A 22091-nucleotide genomic window follows, 5' to 3' on the forward strand; every position below is an offset into this window, starting at 1 on the left:
ACGAATATTTGCAAAATAGAGCTATTAAAGGGATAGTAAATCCCTGCTTTTGAGCAGTGTAGGGAAAAAATAAAATTGGTTCATTTTTTGTCCTTTTTTGACAGAATGTCCAATAATGATCTATATGCCCAGTGTTTATTATCAAGAAAGTGTTCTTGTTATTATCAATAAAATAAATTTCGCAAATTTAGTGGTTCAAGCAACTCACAAAAGCTATATATAAAAAAAAACAATATTTATTACGTAAAACGTTACTGGAAGGCATTTGAAGAATTTAACTAAATAAGCCGCGTTAACGTACAGTAAAAAAGAAAAGTGAATAGTCCGATGACTGGAGTCAAATGTGCCGCGATGGAAGAGCCACTGCTTTGAAGAACATCTTTGAATATTTCCCAGCTTCCGTTGTTCGGAGATGGTTCGATTTTCAACAAATGACACATGAGAGAATAGATATTCACATTTTCGAAAGGTTCGGCCATCACGGCTTCCGACTTAAAATCCGGGCCGCGGGCGAAAAAAATTGGCTTCATCGAGTCCAAATGGTTATCGAAACCGTGCTCCCCTGGACCTATCCTACTCCAGTTGTACGCCTGGTCCTGAACAAAACATTCCCTTCATTAAATCAAGATGAAAGCAGGATCTTATTAATGAGAGATCAGAGCACTTCCGGTTTTTTGCCCCACTAGTTCGTCAGTTTCAGACCGGGAAAATTTCACTGCGCTGTTTTGCGCCATCTATACTGGTAGCCCAAACAACTTAAAATAAATTATTTATAAAATGATTTTATGGAATTAGTATAAAACAGTATTTTAGGGAATTAGTATAAAATAGTTTAGTATAAAACATTATTTTATGGAACTAATATAAACATTATTTTATGGAACTAATATAAACATTATTTTATGGAACTAATATAAACATTATTTTATGGAACTAATATAAACATTATTTTATGGAACTAATATAAACATTATTTTATGGATTTAGTATAAAACATTATTATTTGGGTTTAGTATAAAACATTATTATTTGGGTTTAGTATAAAACATTATTATATGGAACTAATATAAACATTATTTTATGGATTTAGTATAAAACATTATTATTTGGGTTTAGTATAAAACATTATTATATGGAACTAATATAAACATTATTTTATGGATTTAGTATAAAACATTATTTTATGGATTTAGTATAAAACATTATTTTATGGATTTAGTATAAAACATTATTTTATGGATTTAGTATAAAACATTATTTTATGGATTTAGTATAAACATGAATATATCTAGCTATGAATATCCAACCCTACGATATAGCCCTTCTATCATGTCGATTTGATTTGGGTGGCAACTTTCGAGACCGGTGAGGCGTTTTCAGCCAATCAGGAGACTGAAGGAAATGACGGCATGCTCCTCACTCGGTCGGAGCAGATGTGATTGATCACGTGACTAGATAAGCCCAACCCAAATTTGAGCGGGAGGTTAGAGAGGCTATTGCTATTGTATATTCATAGCTAGATATATTCATGGTATAAAACATTATTTTATGGATTTAGTATAAAACATTATTTTATGGAATTAATATAACACCTTTTTTACGGAACTAATTTTATCATTTGTCTTAATTATTTCTAAGAATATCATACTATTTAAACAAATTATCTAATATAATAAAATATTAAGATCCAATAGATGGCGTATTGTAGTGTACAGCCTTTTTTTTCAGTGTATTATAATTATTAATTATCGCATTAGAAAAAATCAAATGAATCTCCCTAGCGGTAGTTTAGCAGGTTTTTCCGTTGCTCAACGGTCACGTGACGTCGCAGCACGGATAAAGGCTAGAAGCAGACGATATTTAATAAAATTTACAACAAGCGTAAAAAGCGTTCAAAAAGCAACGGTCTCAACGAAAATAATTTTCCAGATACTTCGTAGTGAGTTACTGAACGCAGCCCTCGTTGAACACTTTTTACGATTGCTATAAATTTTGAAAATATCGTCTGCCACGTCGTCCGCAGCTGGCCTTCCCGCAAGCTGTGACGTCACTAAACCGTTGATCAACAAAAAAAAACCGGTAACTTCGTTGACACTCCGTTTGCAAACTTGACTGCAAAACCGGAAATGCGACAAGTCGTACATTAGCGAATGCACATTCAATGGTCCAACCGTTTATCATGGCCATTTTAGTAGATAAGCAGACGATTTTATAGGTTTACTCTCTTTACACCTACTTTTCAGGCAGTTGCGGATACAGAAAAAAACTCAAAGGGGGGGGGGGGGGCGCTAAGAGACATCTTCCCCAGATTCTGTACAGCCTTTGGTAGTGCTAAATCTGTAATCGATTACGGATAGTGGTCAGCCGCTCGTCTTGAGCTATGGGTGTAATAACAAATCATCCAGTCACATGCCAAGCTTAAGCGCCAAGGGGGCAGGGTTGGCTGATTTAAATCATTTATTAAACTTTGAAATTTTAATTTAAAATAAAAAGAATCCGATTTAAATAAAAAAATAAAATAAAAATCCGATTTAAATAAAAAAATCGAATTATTTGATTTAAATAAAAAAAATCGCAAAATTGCCAACCCTGCAAATGAGGGGGGCCGCTTATATCCGCCATTGTTTTCAGGAGTAAAAAGAGTGGCCCTAAAATCCTGGAACAGACGATTAGTTTATGGTGTAGAGTAATTATCAGCCCCGGAACAGGCGAATAGTTCATTTTAGGGTTAAAGGACTAAAAGGAGTACACCTTTAGTTCGAGAACAGGTGAAAAGTATTCACCTTTAGATGCTTCATGATTTATCATCTGCTTAGCAGTCGAAAATCCTGCAGCTCATGTCTTCATGAGCGTCTCGCGTTGGACGCTACATTGAAAAGGCTAATTCGTTACGCGAAAGCAATATCTCAGTGCGCTGACCTCTTCATTAAAAAATCCTACAAAAGGCCGATGACAAAACTTACGGGAATTATATAATAATGTTCGTTAGCCACAAGAACGATGGGCATAATTCGTCTGTGGTTCTTGTAATGGTAGCGTTCCGGAATGTCCTCCTTTTTGTAAACATCCATGGACCTCTTGGCATCCACCAATTTTTGAAAGACAGTTTCTTCCATCCCTTCTTTGGGTAATATCATAGCGACGGCACCACTTTGCGGAACTTTTTCAACCTCTTCTTCCATGTCCAGATAGTCGCTAAGCCTTATCACGTGTTCTTCGTCCGCGGTTACGTTGGTCATTCCTATTCAAAATGAATCGCGAAGAAAAGGTAAAGGAGTCTTGTGGTAAAACACCGCGATGTTAGTGGGAGAATGGGGGTGAAAAGAAGGCGGTCGACACTGGCATTTGTAACTATATTAAACGTCTTTTAACATTTTTCACGCGTAAAAAAAGTTAATAGGCGCTTAAATAAATCATCCTCCAAGGAAATCGTCAAGAAGTAATATTTCCGAGAGCCAGGACCCGCAAGGTATTGTTTATATAGTGCTTGTTGAAATAATGGAAAATTTTCACCTGTAAACAGAACGTCGTGTGTTTGTCAAGATTTAATATGTCAAAAAAGCTACCTGGTTCAAAGAATATAAAGCCTCAGGAATGGAAGGATTGATATTATTGGCCGCGTGTTTTGGCGGCGCTAGAAACTTCCGGCAAAACAAATCAGAGTAACCGGAAACGGTTAACGCAACCCGGTCTCTCTTTAAAAACGAGAGGCGCAAAAGTTCCACTAGACGGAGCTACACCTTCCATTCCTGGGGCTTTATATTCTTTGCCTGGTTGAAAGGAAACGCTTATTGCTGCATGGTTGCTACCGTAAAGGTGAAAATTTTCCATTATTTTAACAAGCACTATACAGGGTGTCCACAAAAAATGAACCAGGGAGAGTTCCTCAAAATCTGTTTTAGGTACGAATTTGAAATTTTTCGGTCGTATAGAGCGTGTATGTAAATGTCGATGACCATCAACCATGTCTTCAACTTCAAAATTCTAAGAAGGAATTCTTCTCTTGAGAAGAGTTCTTCGTGAGAATTTTTCTCGCGGTGAGAACTTGCTAAATAGTACGGGTAAAAGAGGGTAGGTCGGCGGCATAATTCGTCCCAACTTTGAGGATCCGATCAGTCCGCAGCGATGCGGGGTGGACAACATAGTTGGGGGGGGGGGCAAGAGGGATCAGTTGCCCCCGAAATTAGCGTTCAACGAATTGGACCGTGTTTGGTGTTGTTCCCGATGGTTGTTTTAACGCTGAGTCGAATGAGACCAACCACAGCTCCGTAGGATGAACCGTTGCCGAATTTGTACTGAATTACGTGGTTTTTTCTCTAATATCCAAAAAATTCCAATACATTTTAAATTTAGATATCGGTTGTATGTATTAACGCTGAGTCGAATGTGACCAACCGCGGGTCGCTAGGACTAATAGTTTCGGAGTTATGAACAAAAGTACACTCGAAAACGTGGTTTTTTGAGAAATTTCACAAACTATTGAAAGGTTATATCAATATTTTGGCCAGGACCGACCACACTTTCGGATCTTACGTATTTTTTAGTGCCGAATCGAATGAGACCAACCACAAGTCCGAGTTATAACGAAATATGGGCGGAACATAATTGGTGCTTTTTTCAAAAAGTTCTATAATCGGCATTTAAACCTCCAACGTTGTAGTGGCGTCACCAGGATTTCAAAACTAGAGGCGCTTATGCCATAAACCCTGGTCAGGGGCGTCTAATTGAGTGATATGGGAGAGGGGGGAAGTTGAAACATCGAGGCCGACTAGGAAAAATTAAGTTTTTGATGAGCCTTTTTAAGGAAGCATTTCGAAGAAACTTTTCCAAGTGAATTGGAAAAATTGTTAAAATTCTGAATTTTAGGTGGCGCTTCAAAAATGTTACAGGTGGCTCAAGCACCGCCTAAAACACCCTAGCGACGCCACTGCAACGTTGTATAAATAAGACCAACCGCAAGTCCGCAGGATGAATCGTTTCCGAGCTATAACTGAATTTACATTAGAAAATTGACATTTAATCCTCGAACAGTGTCTGAAAATGTTTTTTTTTCTTATTTCAGGCATTTTCAATCTTCTCATGAGAACTTGTGAGAAGAGATTACGTCACCTCCTGTGAGAAGGACCGTAAAAATTTTGAGAAGTGAGAATTATCAATATCAAGGGAAGAATTCTTATAATTTTGACGCACCCCGGGTCTTTTTCTCGCCCGTGATATGTGATGTGGGGACGTCAAAGTCCGGCGCCGTTGCTATCTCTTCACGTCATCACCCCGCTTAACAACACGGTAACGCCTTAAAGGGAATGTAGCCTTATATCGCCATAAAGAAGGCCTTGGAGGTTATATTCCCTTTACTTTTTCTCCGTTAATTAAAGGTATATAATTCGTTGCTTTCTTACCGTGATCACTGACGACTAGCAAATTAGTGTTCTGGGCCAAACCAGTTTCCTCTAGACGTGTCATCAAGTAGCCTAAAAGTTCGTCCATTTCCTGAACCTTTTTCCCGACTTGTTGGCTGAAAGCGCCGTACTTGTGGCCGAAACCATCGGGTTCGTCGAAATACGCCGCGGCCATGTCGACGTTGTCGTCACTCAACCATTCGACCAACTGGTCGACTCGGTCGCGGAAGGGAACAGTTTTGTTGTACCGTTTGAAGTAATTAGCGAAGACGCCGTCGATCCTGGTTTCCGAACCGGGCCAGAAGTACACCGCCGATCGCAACTTCCGCAGGCGGGCCGTGATCCAAATGGGTTGTCCGCCATTCCACCATCTCGTCTCGTTGTTGCCCGGCTTAAAGTCCGCCTTGAATTCCGGGTCGTACATGCGATTGTTGACAATGCCATGACTCTCTTCGTAAAGACCTGAGAGGGACGTTGGAGAAACGGTGATTATTATTATTAACACTTCTTGTTGAAATCGCCCTATTTATCTTTCTATGTATGAATTAATTTATACTTAGGAAGAATCAGACCCATCTCTACCATTGGGCTAGGTAGGGCTAAGCCCTAGGGCGTCGAGCTCCGGTAGGGCGCCGTCTGGTCCTTAATATTTTTTCTATAATTTAATTGTAATGACCCGGCCATATGAAAAAGAGTGCCTTATGTTATAAGCCCAAGGGCGCCTGAAAGGTAAAGACGGCCCTGGGAAGAATGGTTACCGTCGTGTGCTTTAACGACGTAAGCTTTAGGGAACTAAAGAGATGCCGACGGTACGATTTCATTTTTTTTAGGTCCGGGGTGACCAAGTTCCGGTCCTAATGATAGAATATTTGAAAGTTGATATCGCTATTTTCTTACTCTTTATTTTTATTATAAGATTTTAGTATATTTTAGAGATAACTATTTTGGAAGGCCGAGAGCATCATTTTAGCGGGAAGCAGCTTACCCTAAAAATCGCATCAACATAATCATTTTCCCGAAATAGAAATAAATACATTCTACGACTTTCAACAATAATAGACCCATATCAAAAGAGGGGCCGCAGACGAGGCTTAAGTGAGACCTCTGGACGGAACATCCTGTTTGTGACGTTTTGAAACACGTCACAAACAATATACAGGCGGAAGTAAGGAAACGGATGTTCCGTCCAAATGCTGAGTTGCCAGGTAAAAATTTTAATTTTCGGCCCCCCAACTTTCATCATGGGTCTATTGTTGATTCTAAGTTTTTAAAGTGAAAATCATGTAGCGCCTTCTTTTTCGTATAGCAGATCCAACCGATATAACGCCTAGTGCTTATACCAAGATTGAATTCACTATAACAGAAAATATGAAGGCAGCACCCTTTTTCTCGTGTTTTTCGGAAGAAAAAAAGTCTCTTATCTTTTCCCGGTTAAAAACGTTTCTAGTTCAAGCGCGCGCTGTACGCGGATTTTTGAGCGGAGTTATTCTGAAACCGATTGCATCATGGCCCAAGCGATGCATTTTGTTCAACGTTCTTATACATATATACGTTCTTCTTTCTAGTAGTATATATTTTATATTAAGTTCGACCAGGCCTTGTGTCAGTTTCCATACTTCCAACTGCATAACATCTATGCAATACTAATACCTCAAGTAAAGATTAGTCCTTGTCTTCAAAAGACTTCAAAACTCGCTTCAAATATTTCTTTGAGCTAAAAACATGGGGCATGTGCTAGTTTCGTTACTTCTTGCGTGGTACGGTTTCCACCTACGCCAGAGGCCATGGTAGAATAATACAGGTTTCGTACACGATCTGGAAAACTGGGAAAGGTCAGGGAATTTTAAAATGACCCTAAAAAACCAGGGACCCTATTCTGTAAGCACTTCTCGATCGAGATCTCGTCGTGTCCGAAGCTTACGAGATCGCTTTCGACAGAGGTTTCAACCAATCATCGAGCTAGTAGTTCTTTTTAATTACCTCCCTCCCCCTTCTCCCGTGTTGCCAAAAAGCTACCACTACCCAAACCGTCTGATTCTTTTACGCGCGTATTTCATGGGAGTCGCCAATACCGTGCTACACGTGAGAGAACGGGTTTTGGGGGAAAGGACTTTCCACGGTAGAGCTACGTGCAGTACGTCTATGGCAGCTGCCTGTGGAGCAAATCGTGGGAGGGTCCTTGAAGCGGGGATAATATCCATGGATCAGGGGCGTAGGAACGTTCTAGAAGTTGGAGGGGGCAAAGAGAAACGAGAAGTGGTCTGGAGAATGGTTTTGAATTTTTAATGGGGTGTAGCTTCTCCTAATGCATGTGTACTGTTTACTACTATGTAAATTGGCGGGAAAAGACTGAGATTTAAACACAGTTGAGGTTCTATAAACTGTATATGCTTTTAAAATAATAATTTGAGCCTTTTGAAAATTTCAACTGACCAAAATGTTGGAGGGGGCAATAACATTAGTTGCCCCTCCCAACATAATTCTAGGGAGGGGCATTGCCCCCCCCTGCCCCTCCCGGTTCCTACGCCCCTGCCATGGATAAACAGTTAATCGTAATTTTTATGGTTAATCAAAACTTTAGCGGTTAATTTAGCTGTTTCGCCGAGCTCTATTTGGACTTTAAATATATACTGCAGTATTACAATGAAAATAAATATCCTTTCTCTAAACTATAAAACATGGGCGTTTGTAATCAGCTGTTTTTGTGATGGTGTATTCTTATTGGTCGGAAAATAGAGAGCCTATGCGCGATTACAACCGGAAATATGTAGAACCCACGTGGTCTACTCGCTTGTCGAGAGTCGAGATGTATCACTTCGAAGTCGATTTCGATGAAGTATAGAATAGCGTTTATCGAGAAATGACTTCTCGATCGAAGTGATCGCCTTCGAGTCGACATCGAGAGTGAGATCGAGATAAATTAGAGAATAGCCTCCGCAAATAAATTTTTCAAAGGTTGTATTAAAATTTTCCGAGATCTTCCTTCAAACCATCCATTTATTCTACAAAAATGGTCGGGGAAATTTGCCAAATTGGTCAGGGAAAACTTGGAAATTCATTCCTGAAATTTTGTACGAGCCCTGTAATAATAAGAACTAAAATAGAGACTAGTTTTCCCTCCGAAATTGTTAGTCTTTTTCGCCTAATGTCAAGTTCAAAGCGCCACCTAAGAGCAAAAGTCAAGCAAGGGTAAAATTTCCAGTTTGAGAAAAACTATCCTTTTCTTTTACACCTAGAATAGTTGCAATTATAATCTTATAATATAAATATACTAAAAATATTAAAGTATCATTAAACATAAATTAAAAAGGCATCCTCATGTAAATAGTAGAATTCTACTCTCAGGTAGCGAATGGTGATTGGTGACTCTCGTATCAAAATTAAATCCAACCCGCGTATGGCCATTTACCAAAGAAAATGTTGTAGTGGTATAGAAACTGCATTTAAAGATAATAGTACTTTAATTTTATGTATATTTACTAGAGAGGTTTTTTTATTATTATAAATGTATAAAAAGCTCTTTCGTTATAATATTACCGGAAGTAAGTAGCCACAGAAGTATATATTATATATCTAACAAGAGTAGTATCCATTAGACTAGAGCATAGCTCCTCGTTTGTGAGTGAGCCGCCCTGTTCCAAAAGGGTTGTCAGTAAATAAATCTTAAATCTTAAATCTTAAATAGCGCCGATTTGATTTGGGTCAGCGGCGGCGTTTCGCCAAAATCACTCGGCGGCTTTGAATTTTTTCGGCAGCAGCGGCGCAAAGGCGCAAAAGTTTCACCTCCCTTTTGAAAATTTGGAAAAAAAATTAGGTTAGAAAATCTCAAAAAAAAATGGCGACGGGAACAAAATTTATCGGCGGCGGGCTGAAAAGCAATAGATTCGGCAGCGGGGGTTCGACGCCAAAGAAAATAACGGCGACGTTGAATCGGCGGCGTTAAGCTCGCCATAGAAATGAAACGCATTTTCTCAGGCCTAGGCAGAGATTTTCCCGCCAAGCCGTGAATATGTACAAAGATAATTTAAACTCGTACCCTAGATTCGAATACTGAGAGCTTTCCCATTGACGGTTTTCTTACGAAGCGTTTACCCTTTTCCGGCACATGACCTCAGAAAAATCGGGCTCCATCGGTTGTGGCACAGCCAACTTCGATCACGCGCTGCCGCGAAATAGCGCGTGATTGAAGTTGGCCGTGGTTGTGGTAAGGCGCAAACCATGGAGCTAATTTTTTCTGAGTTCCGGCGGGAAGTGGTTAAACGCTATCGGCAACGCGCGAGAGTGATTTCGAATCTAGGGTACGAGTTTAAATTATCTTTGATATGTACCCCGCTCACGGCTAATTATTCATTTAAATTAATTTTATCAAAAAATTTAATTTAAATTAATTTTTCAAGTTACCTGTTTTTGGAAATAAATAAGGTAGCAACACGCGAACGAATTTTTTAGGAGTTAGATCATGGTTATTCTTTTGAGAGTTAAAAACTCTGGTCTATCACAAGCCAAAATCCATCGTTTACATTTTTCTAAATTAGTCTTGGGTTTTGGAAAAGGTAGAAAAAATATCCCATCCATATAATCGTTATTGCTAAATCTCGAATCATTTTTACAGTTTTTATAGCAACAGTTTTTAATAACCATTTTAATTTAAAAAATTTAAGTTAACTTGTTCCGCCTTAAGTCACGTTAAAAATCGTCTGCAACAAGTGCCAACAAATTATCAAACAAACAAGCTGTACCTTACTGGAAAGCTTTCAAATACGGACATCTAAGCCGATCGCACTAGAGTGAATGCGCGATAAGTGTGCGCAAATGAACATGCAAGTTCCTACTATATTATGGGGGAATGAACCGAAAGAGGGGATCCTAAAGCTTTCTACGACCAGTTTTACAACACAAGGCCGCCGTTCCCTCTCTCGTTATTCCATGGTTAGATAGCGCCTGTGTCAATTGGTACGAAATTCAAATATTACAATAGCGGGTCGGTTGGGTTCCTCGGATTGACCAAAAATATCACTTAAAATTAAAATTTGTTAATGCAACCGAAAACGTAGTTCACAAATAATCAGTACTAACTAAAAATATAATTTACAACAAAGTCAGTTTTAATTTAAAAAGTTAATTAAATTAAATCGCAACAATTACTAAAATCGGCAAATGCCCCACTTCTGGAACCTCGATCTCACAAATGTTAGCAATGTCGGTGAGGACATGATATTTGCAATTGACTGACGTATCATGTGTCTTTGTACCTCCAACGTACCGCGATGAATCGTGCGAACATCGGCGTAGGACACCATACGTTAAACCATAAGTGTATAATATTGTTTCATAAGTGTGACACTTCCTATTCTTCACATTTTTTTTATTAGTTTTATGCCAAGGTTTTACTGAGAGCTATTCACAAGACCAATTGCATTACGGGCTTCGTCGCAGTTTTGCGTCCGCTGGCTAACGCGTCACACATTGCCTTTGACAGCGCCTTGCTAGGGGGAGATTTTCTTCTTGTGATGACGTCACTCCGTTACTAGCTCTCAGTAAAATATTCACCAAAGTTACAAACTTATGGAACAATATTATAACTATTTTCTGGTTTTAATCACCCTTCTTATTACCTTTACTTTGCTACTAATTACATTCTCAAACCGACTTATGTTGAAACTAATACACGCAAATCCTTTAGGATTCGGATTGTGTGAAAAAAATGTTCTAATGAATTTTTAATTTGTCCGTAGCACACACTAGATCGTAGGCGCTAGCGTCGTTACGCCACCTAGACTCGTTTCGGTCGCGAATAACAAAGCAAATTGATGTGAGGCCTTTTTACCTGGTTTCGGAACATGGTAGCTATGGATATTTTTAATATAAACGAAGATTTATTCTTTCGACACTCATTTTCGGTAAAACTGCGAATAATATTAACAGCGCTGAGAGATGGATACTTCTCTCGTAAAAGATATATTTCTGGCAGCCCTAAAATATCACGAGATAAAGTTTCTATTCCTCTTATCTATTTTTTTTTGGCACGACCCACTGCTCAACGCGTTACAATTAATTTGTGAAAGAACGAAATCTTACCAGTAACGATGCTGTAATGATTTGGAAACGTTTTGGTGGCAAAAACTGGTCTGATTCCGACTTGGGCGTGTACTCCTTGTTTAGCCAGAGCGTCGAAATTCGGCGTGTCGTACTTGTCGATGTAATCCCAGCGAAAACCATCGAAAGATATTAAAGCTAATTTTTTCCCACTCTGATTATCGCTAGCCAACGACATCGAAAACTGCAGAGCGGCGATCGACAGACAATGTAAAATAAACGCGACCATCGTACATTCAAACGGTGTTCACCGAACTCCCCGAGAGGAATAAAAAAAAGAGGGAATCTACCTTACTCAAATTTTCAACCCTAACAGATTTACATGTACTAGGAGCGTAACCATTTCGCGTTCCCCAGTTTTCAGCCCTCTCTCTCTCTCTCTCTCTGGAAAAAGGCGCCTTTCCTTGTTGACTAGTAGTTATACTGGCAGATGAAAGCTGCTAAGAAAAGTTGTTTCAACAGAGAAAGTTTTTGGTTGGGCGGAGATCACGCGACGGGATAGCGGTATTATTTAAACATTGGAATGCAATCTTCTAAATAAAGTTGACTCATTCGTTGGTTCCTTTGAAAATCACGTACCCATCTATAATTCTCATTTCTTAAGGTTTATTTATGCTAAATCTTGTATTTTTTACCAGTTTTTATTTTTAAGAATTAGCCATTCCTCTCCGGAAGACTCGTTACGCTTTGATTTAAAGGGACACACCGGCGTTTGAATTTAGTAAATTTAGCCACTTTGTTTCCAGAATATGATTAGTCGCATCTGCTACCACGTGGTATTAATCCGGGCTGAATTTTATCTAACGCCGGTGATCGGTGTGGCCAGGATGGATGTTTATCTATCTAACGTCTTAACGGAAGCTTTAATAGTAGACACCATTACCGGGGAATAATATTTATCTATGGTCAAACAACATTATTGACGTCACCATTCAATAAGCGTGAGAGTACCTTTTGATAGAATTATGATTCCAAATGTTTTGAAATTCATGACATTTATAGCGAATACAAAATTTAAGTAAATGAGAAAGTTACATTAAAAAAATTAAAATTTTCCGTAAAAAAGTGTTTGTTCAGCCGAACATTTTTACGTCTACAGAAAAAAAAGCAAGATTTCGCGGCTAATTTTATATCTGTAAAAAAATAAATTTTATCAAACTAAATATCATAAACTAATATCATAGCTTAAAAATTCAGTATGAAAAAGTGGAAAGACGCTATCAAGTCAAGCATGCAGGGGTTGTGGTTTTGGGGGTAGGCAAACCTTCCCATCAAAAGCGTTTATAATAATATAATGATGTAACTTGGGAAAGATTGAAATAATTACTAGTTATTTTCGCGCATCTTTTCCAAAAAGCAATGAATTTTCTAAAAGCCCATTAAAAGGGGGGGCCTGCTAGTATTTTATTTTCTTGATTTTCAAAAGGATACCAATTAGAGAAGTAATTTACTTATGGTAATTGGGGACTTTCATTTCAATTGAAGCCCTTACTTAGTTTTATTTTTGAGAAAATACACCTAACCTAGAGAAAATTAGTTGTTGCTAATTTAAGAGCTTTAAAAATTTCTAGATAATCAACAACGACATTCATCTTACATAATGCCTATATAAAAAAGGTACACTGGTTTCTTTACTATTGAAATTATTTGGAATTTCATTTTTTTCATTGAATTTTACATGATTTTATACAGCAAAGTAATACATTCAAATTGTAATTATATAATCCATATATTCATTTGTACCAGAAATAAGCTTAAATACAATAATAAACAGCTTAAATAATGAATTAAATTCCATTATAAATTACATTTCTGCTACTTTTTTGCAATTAAACTATGGGCATATTAAGCTTATTCGAAATTGATAACTACACTAACTACAAATTGATAGAAATATTTAAAAAAATAATTAGATATATCTTTTTAAAGTAACCATATTATTTCTAATATTATTTTACCATGTATAAAGTGAAATAACCACAGTTTGCATATTTTTCAGCGACAAAAATTAGTTCAAGGATAATTAACGAGTCTTTATGAGTTTGCAATTACTCAAGCATTTTTTTCCGGTACCTTTCTAATTTAGTAAAGCCCTCCACCAAAGGCCACATTATTTTGCTAAGTCTAGTTTCATTTTTCTCGTTCAAAATTGAATCATCCTTCAGAATCGAGCGGGTTATTTTAGGATTGTTATTCATTCGTATATGATGAAAGAGAGCTAGATACAGAGCTGGGCTTTGTAATGAAGGAGAACAAGACTCGAGTCCTTTTGACTCTTTATTTGTGACCAAAGAGTTTATTTTATGCAAAAATTCCCAATCTGAATTATTTTCATTTTCTACTAAACTATTGATATCGCAGTTAACTAAGGACTCTTCATAGCTTTTAGGCACAAATTGGAAGACACTATTATATCCATAAAAACCAAAAAAGGTACAAGAGGCGGTGCTAAAATACCATGTATTTGCTAAAGGCTCGTATTGGCTTAGGGATATATCAAAAAGCTGCTTCCCACATTTCAAATAATGAACCAAAACTTGATCATAGGTGACCAATACAACCATTGACCCATACACCACAAAACCTTTAACGCTATCATTTGAGATACTCGGCGACAGCTTAATTTTGGCACGAAGACCATCATTTTTGTTAAGGCTTAAAACGGTAGAGTTGCTAGTTAAAATGTAAAGATTATTGCAAACTTTGTTGGCCATTTGGAAAGTACACAAATTACAAGATTCTGTCCACAGTCCAACAGTTTCTGATAAAAGTTCCCTAAAGTCAACATTGTGAGTGTAAGAGTTTTGTAAAACCTTTCCGTTAGTGTCTCTCAAAGAAAGTTGAGAGCTGCGGCTCCACGTTATAAATACGCCAATTTTTACAGTCTCATTAAGAAGGCACGAAATAAAATCATCAATATATGTAATATTTAGCTCAGGGCAGTGATTTAAAATACAAACACTGGGGTAAGAGTTAACGCTTAAGTTCGGAATTGATCTAAGTGGAGTTAAAGAAATCTGCCGGTAAAATAGAGCAGACCCGAAGGCACTTGTTGGATCACTGGTTTGACACCACATAATTGAAGTGAAATCATCATCGAAAGTAACAGATTTAATAAAAACGTTTTCACTGCATAGATTATCCTTAGATTTTGATGATATCAAGTGTAAAATTAAATTAAAAACCCATTTTTGAATGTCACAATCATAGGTGTGCGCGTGTACTTCACCATTGCTCAATACAACGAAACACAAATTATGGCTTAAAGTTTTGGCAGTAAAAACGTCAATAATAGCGTGGGAAAACTTCACACTTAGGTTAAAGTTTGAGCTAGTAGTGTTAGTAAGAGATTGCTTGACGGTTTGGAGTGGTAGTTTAATTCCAAAAAAGTTTAACGGTTTCTCAGGGTCACAACAAGAATAAAAACAATCACCCAAACTTATCCAGTATTGAACACTCCTTGATGATCCATTAGTACCATTACACATATCTTTTTCATGTTTTTCAATTTCCACATCTTTCTCCCTCGAAAATATTTGATTTATGGAAAAGAAACAAGTCATAGTCGAGGAAAAACAAAGGCTTAAAGGGAATATAACTAACACGGCACGAATCAAAAGCACAACCACCTAAGTCTAAAGTTCATAAGTTTTGCTTTGACCTTTGACTCGATAAAAAATTAGCAGACGAATTTATAAGTAACACGGAGAAAAGTAAAAGGGAGTGTAGAGAAATGGGATGACGTGTGTTAAACAAAATGTAACCCTGAAGCACTGTTTTATCAAGTTTCGGGTCTAAGCGTGCGACCAAGGTGTGATCCTACCAAACCACTAGGTATTTTGCAAATATAGTCTTTGGTATTTTGGGATGACTTCGGCTTCATTCATTGATGTAGAAAGAGAGTTTGCTCTCCGTATTCCTTTACTCCTAGGAGTTGTTTTTTAAAACAATTTTAAAGTGTCACGGTCCGTCACCACGCTGTGGCTTCCTCTACACGTTTATAAGGCGAGCTTAACGTGTCTACTCCTTGTGTCATTGTGGTTTACCCATACCGAAGATTATCTTTGCGATCTACTGTTAATTCTTCTAATGCCTGCATATGTGCAGGGAGAAATATAACGAAATATTGAAAATTGACAAAGTAGGATGAATTACATGAAAAAGTTATGTAGCTATAATTGAGGCAATTTTAAAATGCTTTATTAAATATTTTAGAATGGCAAGGCAAAGAAAACCCCTGAAAAGTGATTCGCAGGAAAGCAAATCGCAGAAGCCTGAAAAAAATGAAACTAAAATTCAAAAATCTGAAAAGATTGGCAAAAAATCAGAAAAATCTATGCATAAAAACACAAAATCATCAAAACAAAATGATTCCAAAGAAAACAAAACCTCAACGTTAAAAGTTTTTATAGGTTCAAATTGCTTTGCTTTTTGCGTGGTTGGTCTTTATCTTCTGTACCGCTATCGCATTGAACATGCGGTTTCAACCCAAATAAATTTGCCAAGAGTAGTTTCGGAAGAACCAATAATTGATGAGAAATATTGGGGTAGCTACAGGAGTGGGCATTACTTTGGGATGAAAACTAGACAGGAAAATTCGCCAGTAGTTGGATTAATGTGGTTTGCCCAACGAGTTGTGGATAATTCTTTAAAAATTAGACACTGGTGCGATTTGAGTGATAGCTTGAAACACTACAGTTGGCTACAACATGATGGTGTAAATTTTGGTATTCAAGAAATTGTTGATCAAGAAGTCACTATCAAAACTTCATTTGTTAAAAGACCTGGTGGAAAATTTGGAGGCGATTGGACAGCCAGAATAACTGTTACTCCTAACAAAGTAGTTTTTATAGTTAAAAATAATTTTAATTAGAAATAAATGTTTCTTCTTTTATTACAGAAAGCTGATGTCCAACTATCAGTGCCTGTTCCGTACTCTTTTCTAATCTATATAGCAACAGATGGGGATGGAAGTATCTCTCCAGTTATACAAGATGAAAATCGAATAGTCGCAGTGGCAGGATATACCAAAAGCCTTGGCACATTTTCACTCCATTTTATTCCTAAATCAGGGGGCATTGTCCGATTCAACTATTTAAACACTCTAGCACCGAAAGGACTACAATATTTGAAAGAAGTGGTCATGAAAAATTTGGCACTGTTTAAATCAAAAATTAAGGACTCCTTGCAAATTTTAGGCCTCAGAGGAGATTCTTTTCAAGTTGAGGAGTCTAGTGTGAAACAGGGGAACTTTATCGTTCATCAAGTTACTGTGTTTCCCCCTTTTGAAACTGAGATTGTTTTTGAATCTGAAAGCTTTTTAGACCGTCCGAATCGTCTCGGAGGTGAAATCTTTGATATAGAATTGAAGAAACACCAGGAAAATTTTGAAAATAAATTCAGCGACATATTCCAGCTACCCTTGAAAGGTTATCAGAAAGATGAAACTGAAATTGCTCAAGCTATTCTCAGTAATTTGATTGGTGGGATTGGATTTTTTCATGGAAAGTCGTACGTTCAGTCAGAATATAATAATGGACCCATAGAATATTGGCCAGCAAGCCTATACACGGCAGTTCCGTCCAGATCTACCTTCCCTCGAGGCTTTTTATGGGATGAAGGTTTTCATAACTTAGTAATAAATAGATGGGACCCAACAATTACTAAAGAAATTCTGGGTAATTGGTTGGATTTAATGAATATTGATGGCTGGATTCCCAGGGAGCAAATTTTAGGAGACGAAGCCCGAGTTCGGGTGCCCTTAGAATTTTTAGTACAAAGAAACACCAATGCTAATCCTCCAACTTTATTACTCTCATTTGACATTCTCGTGAGAAGAATGGTCATTGGTGACATTGAAAAAGATTTGGAATTCTTAAAGAAGAGCTTTTTGCGTTTAAAAGCATGGTTTGACTGGTTCAACACAACGCAAATTGGGGATATGCCTGGAAGTTATAGATGGAGAGGTCGGGATCCTAATTCCATTCACGAATTAAACCCTAAAACCTTAACATCAGGTTTAGATGACTATCCCAGATCATCCAACCCGACAGATGATGAACGACATGTGGATTTAAGGTGTTGGATGGCCTTTGCAGCCAATGTCATGCAAGAAATTGGTCGAATGGTTGGGGAAAGTTGGTTGGAATATGCCAGTACTTTTAAATACCTAAGAGACAATAATAATTTAGAAAAACTTCATTGGTCTACTAGCTACGGATCTTTTTGCGACTATGGGTTACATTCCCCAGATGCCAAACTTGTTAAGCCTAAAACCGGACCACCTAGTCAAGATAAAATACGGCATCTTGGGAGCCCTCCTAAATATCAGTTTGTTAATAGTTTTGGCTATGTTAGTTTGTTTCCGTTCATGCTTCAGATACTGAAACCAGAAAATCCAATTCTGTCCAAAGTACTGACTGACATGAAAAACCCTAAACTTCTGTGGACAAATTACGGATTGAGATCTCTAGCTAAAACTGCCCCTCTTTACTTGAAACGCAACACTGAACATGACCCACCATATTGGCGCGGTGCGATATGGATTAACATGAACTACCTGGTGTTAAAAGCCCTCTATTTTTATAGTGAAATTCCAGGACCATACCAGGAAGAAGCGTTTGCAATATACAAAGAGTTAAGAAAAAACATAGTGTCTAACATTTTGAAGGAATACAAGAGAACGGGGTATGTTTGGGAGAATTATAATGATACAAATGGACAAGGACAAGGCTCTCACCCATTCACTGGCTGGACTTCGACAGTGGTGCTAATTATGGCTGAAATTTACTGAAGTTTATAGTTCACCTTTTGAAAAAAAAATTAAATTTTGTTTTCCTAAATCACTAAAAAAGATAATTAGTGCCATGTTGGGGTTTGTTTCCTTCAACTATATTTTCATTTTGCAAAAATAAATTGAAAATTGCTTTTTACAAATAATTGTCCTAGCTCAATTGTCTTTAACATTCAATGGGCCATTTGCAAGTGATATAACACAATAAGGGGCTTTGTATATGGATCACTAAATCTTTTCTAGAGGTAAAAACAAAGCGGTTTAATTTTTAATGAAATTTAAAAAAAATTAAGTTCAATGGTGCTGTAATTGTAGGGTATGTAGTTTTTCATCTGTAATTAAAGGGAATGGGGTAAGTTTTTTGTCTTAGGTAATTTATGAATTGTCTAAGCTTATTTGCAGAGAATTGTATATTTTTCTCTAAAAATATCCAGCTTAAATTAATAAATTCCAAGTTTTTAATTTACAACCCTTAAAACACAGGGAATGCCACAAGTCATTGGGTTTTTTTTCAACAAAGCAGTTTTTAATTAGACATTTTTGGAATGGTATTTAATAAGGGCTTTTTTATAGATGTTAATTTTTAAGTACCCCTTGATGACATCTAGGCTGTCAAAAGTTACATAGAGGTGATTTTACTTCAATATTAAAAACATCTGCAGTAAAGCCAATTTCCCCAGAGCTCAACAAATATGTCCATCAAATAATATTTTTGCAAAATAAATTAAACATCCTTTGGTTGGGTTTTAGCAAGGCAATAGAGCTTAACAAAGCTTATTAAATACAATATTCTTAACATCATAAGTTAGAAAATCGACAATTTTTAAATTAATTCGAACTATCACTACACTAATAATAAAAAAGCCCTAAGTTTATAAATTATGGCCTCGCAAGTATAATGTACTATAAAACAAAACTGAAAAAAAAAAATGAAAATTCTGGCTTACAAATTATACTGAAGTTTCGAGTTTTATATCGAATGCGTTATATTGTCTGTTTTATACAGTCAGTTTTGTCGGTTGGTTAAGTTCTTGAGTGAAGAACATTTATCGCTTTCCAAGGCAGCCGCAAATTTTTTGCAAATATAAATTTTGTGATTTTCTGTTTTTTTAAAAACTTATTTTTACCCCTTATATAGTATAAAAAATTTGACTAACGTTCCTGAAGGGCTTTCCCAATATTTACCTTCATCACAATGATGCCAACCATCTTTGCTGAGATTAAGATAATGGTAACTAAGACAGCAAAAGGTTAGAACATCTTTCGGTGAATGGCTCGCGCTCCCTCTTCATCGTATTCTCTTTTGGAGACCCATATTTTCTTAAATGTATCCAGTGAGGCCAAAATTGATCCACTATGTCAAAAGAGATCTTCAGTTTATGGGCATTTAAATTAAAATGGGGAAAGAAAGAGACAAGTACCCAATCCAGGTTGAATACAGACGTTCCTGAGGTGCGGATATCTGTTAAATAAGATATTAACGGAATTCTCTACGTATATTACCATATTTATTATGCATTTTTACCCTAATTTTGATGTCTTTGGGAGCAATTTTTTTTACTTCACTCAATAGCCGATCCCCAAAACCTGTTTGAAAATAATATTTTATTTAATCACTTTGAAACATAATATAATTAGGGCTGTGCAAGTAGTGGTTTTATGAAATCGAGTCGGGTACTGAGTATCTGAATTTTTTTTTCGTAAAGTATAGAGTTGGGTAGTATTTTTGTCAAGTCGGGTAATTGAGTACTCGATTAAGCCAACAAATTCCTTATTAGAGTAGTCGAGTAGTTAGGAGAAACGTTTAGGTACTCTCGATTTTTTTGGGTAATTTTCTTTAATTATTCATAACGGTATACTTAATTATTCATAATTGTATAAAAGTTGATATTTGATAATTCATAACGAATTAACGATTTAAAACTTAATAATTCATAGATAAGTTAACTGAACTTGATGGGAAAAATATTAACCCAGCTAATTCAGCAAGATGGCTTATTCGAGTACCCGAATATGTAAATTTTCGATAATTGACGAGTATTGCATTTTTCTTAATCGACTTACGAGTACGGGTACCCGACCTAAAAAATGTCAGGTACTCGATTAGGATCGAGTACTCGCACAACCAGAAATATAATTCGAACCTTTAAATAATGTAGATCCTCCAGAAAGAACAATATTTTGGTAAAACACTCGTCTTAAATCCATGTCAGACTTTTGAATGGAATAAACTAAAACTTCGTGAAGACCCTCAAATTCTTCTCCAATCAGATCGGGCCTAAACAAGATTTCAGGAGCTCTAAATCTTGCAGGACCAATCTAAAAAAATATATATATTTGAACTTAAATAGTTAAAACATTTTTTATTTCAATTACTTCTAATAAGCTGCCATCAGGCAAGGTATATTGCGCTTTTTCTGTCTCCATAGTTTCTTCTCGCTGAGGATTTGCTGCCAAATAACATGCCCTCTAAAACCCAGTTAAATACTAGTTAAAATCAAAAATTTTATGCAATTTGCTGAACTCACTTCTTTTATGGTTTTAACAATTTCAAATTCAGCAGTTGTGTGAGAATTGAAGCCCTCTTTTCTCAAAAGCAGCCTTAAATAACGAGTTACATCTCTACCAGCTACATCGACCCTCATTATGCTATGAGGTACTGTGAAACCTTCATAAATTGGAACAGCGTGAGTTACTCCATCTCCGGAGTCTAAAACAACACCTGTTGTTCGTCCGGTAGCGTACCTATGAATGATAATTACAATATTTATAACAAGAAAAAAGGTATAAAAAAACAAGTGAAGGTGTTCTTTACAGGCTTAATACAGCTTGCATGGATATAAACAAGGCAGGAACATTGAAGGTCTCAAAAAATATTTCAGCTGCTTTTTCCCTGTTTCTTTGAGGATTTAAAGGTGCCTCGGTCAATAACACAGGATGCTAATAGAGAGTAATTTTACAAGTTATCAACACACATTTTTATTCTTAGAAATATTCATACCTCTTCCGGATACGTTTGCAGCTGTTCTTTGGAATAAATATAATGCCATATCCTTTCCATATCATTCCAGTCGGTAACTGTGCCATGCTCCATAGGATATCGGATACTTAATAATCCTCTATGTTCCTTTTCAGTTAAATATATGTCATTTTTAATCCTATTTTTCTTGATTGCTAAATCTTACTTCCGCCTTTGGACCTATGAACATATCTCCTTCCAACGCCCCAGCCATAACCCGGACATGTTTTGGTCGGCCAATACTAGGATACAGTCAAATACTTAGTTATAATATTTTGAACTAGTTACATATCAAACGTACTAATTGGGAAAATGGCATTTCGGTATTTGATCCCCCGCAAATCCAGCTTTAATGACACCAGAACCCTTTTAATACAAAAACGAACTTAGTATTAAAAAAGCATTATTATTTTTTCTGACGTTTCAGTGAAATAAGGCTTAACAATAACAATGTTCTATATTTTTATTTTAAAATTTGAAATCATCAACTTACATTGTCAATAACAACAGGCTGGTTTATAATAACGTCATAGGCATCCATAATTTTAATCAATTTCCTAACTTGCAATCGTTTTAATATATTTAAATGATGAAGGTTTTAAAGTCGGAAATTAGGAGTCCCCGAGAATGACTCATGCAGAGCTGCCAGATATAATTTTACGGGTGGGGTTCATTTCCCCAACTTTTCATATCTACAACAGTTCATATATCCAACCAAAGATAATCTAGACTAGATCCAACTTTTCATTTGACCAACTGCTCATTTCCCCAACTGTTCATATCT

General features: G+C 36.7%; 3 protein-coding genes across 6 annotated transcripts; 1 reads left to right on the plus strand and 2 right to left on the minus strand.

The window, feature by feature from the left end:
- Nucleotides 1-216: 216 nt before the first annotated feature.
- Nucleotides 217-15577, minus strand: LOC149948767 (ectonucleotide pyrophosphatase/phosphodiesterase family member 5-like). 2 transcript variants are annotated; one of them, XM_090173905.1, is made up of 4 exons: nucleotides 14929-15577; nucleotides 5400-5861; nucleotides 2964-3241; nucleotides 217-596 (listed from the first exon to the last, which is right to left on the minus strand). In XM_090173905.1, exons 1-4 carry the CDS (start codon nucleotides 15056-15058, stop codon nucleotides 279-281), a joined length of 1188 nt encoding a protein of 395 aa, XP_090030031.1. In that variant the 5' UTR covers nucleotides 15059-15577; the 3' UTR covers nucleotides 217-278. The 2 variants fall into 2 exon arrangements, with proteins under 2 accessions (XP_090030031.1, XP_090030030.1); XM_090173904.1 differs by lacking the exon at nucleotides 14929-15577 and adding an exon at nucleotides 11478-11985.
- Nucleotides 15180-18436, plus strand: GCS1 (mannosyl-oligosaccharide glucosidase). The gene is made up of 3 exons (XM_090173903.1): nucleotides 15180-15636; nucleotides 15711-16335; nucleotides 16396-18436. The coding sequence occupies exons 2-3, from the start codon at nucleotides 15712-15714 to the stop codon at nucleotides 18286-18288; spliced, it is 2517 nt and encodes an 838-aa protein (XP_090030029.1). The 5' UTR covers nucleotides 15180-15636; nucleotide 15711; the 3' UTR covers nucleotides 18289-18436.
- Nucleotides 17630-21958, minus strand: LOC149948769 (alpha-centractin). Of its 3 annotated transcripts, none has more exons than XR_016480694.1 (12): nucleotides 21801-21958; nucleotides 21609-21673; nucleotides 21474-21549; nucleotides 21290-21415; nucleotides 21104-21228; nucleotides 20817-21033; nucleotides 20665-20757; nucleotides 20433-20607; nucleotides 19814-19875; nucleotides 19710-19750; nucleotides 19474-19642; nucleotides 17630-18620 (listed from the first exon to the last, which is right to left on the minus strand). XR_016480694.1 is itself a non-coding variant. In XM_090173906.1 (11 exons), the coding sequence occupies exons 1-11, from the start codon at nucleotides 21846-21848 to the stop codon at nucleotides 19540-19542; spliced, it is 1131 nt and encodes a 376-aa protein (XP_090030032.1). In that variant the 5' UTR covers nucleotides 21849-21958; the 3' UTR covers nucleotides 18758-19539. The 3 variants fall into 3 exon arrangements, 1 of the variants encoding a protein (XP_090030032.1); XR_016480693.1 differs by lacking the exon at nucleotides 17630-18620 and adding an exon at nucleotides 18759-19389; XM_090173906.1 differs by lacking the exon at nucleotides 17630-18620 and having other exon boundaries at nucleotides 18758-19642.
- Nucleotides 21959-22091: the final 133 nt, after the last annotated feature.

This window comes from Leiobunum rupestre, chromosome 4, assembly GCF_980474605.1.
Source record: "Leiobunum rupestre chromosome 4, qqLeiRupe1.1.hap1, whole genome shotgun sequence".
Lineage (NCBI taxonomy): Eukaryota > Metazoa > Arthropoda > Arachnida > Opiliones > Sclerosomatidae > Leiobunum > Leiobunum rupestre.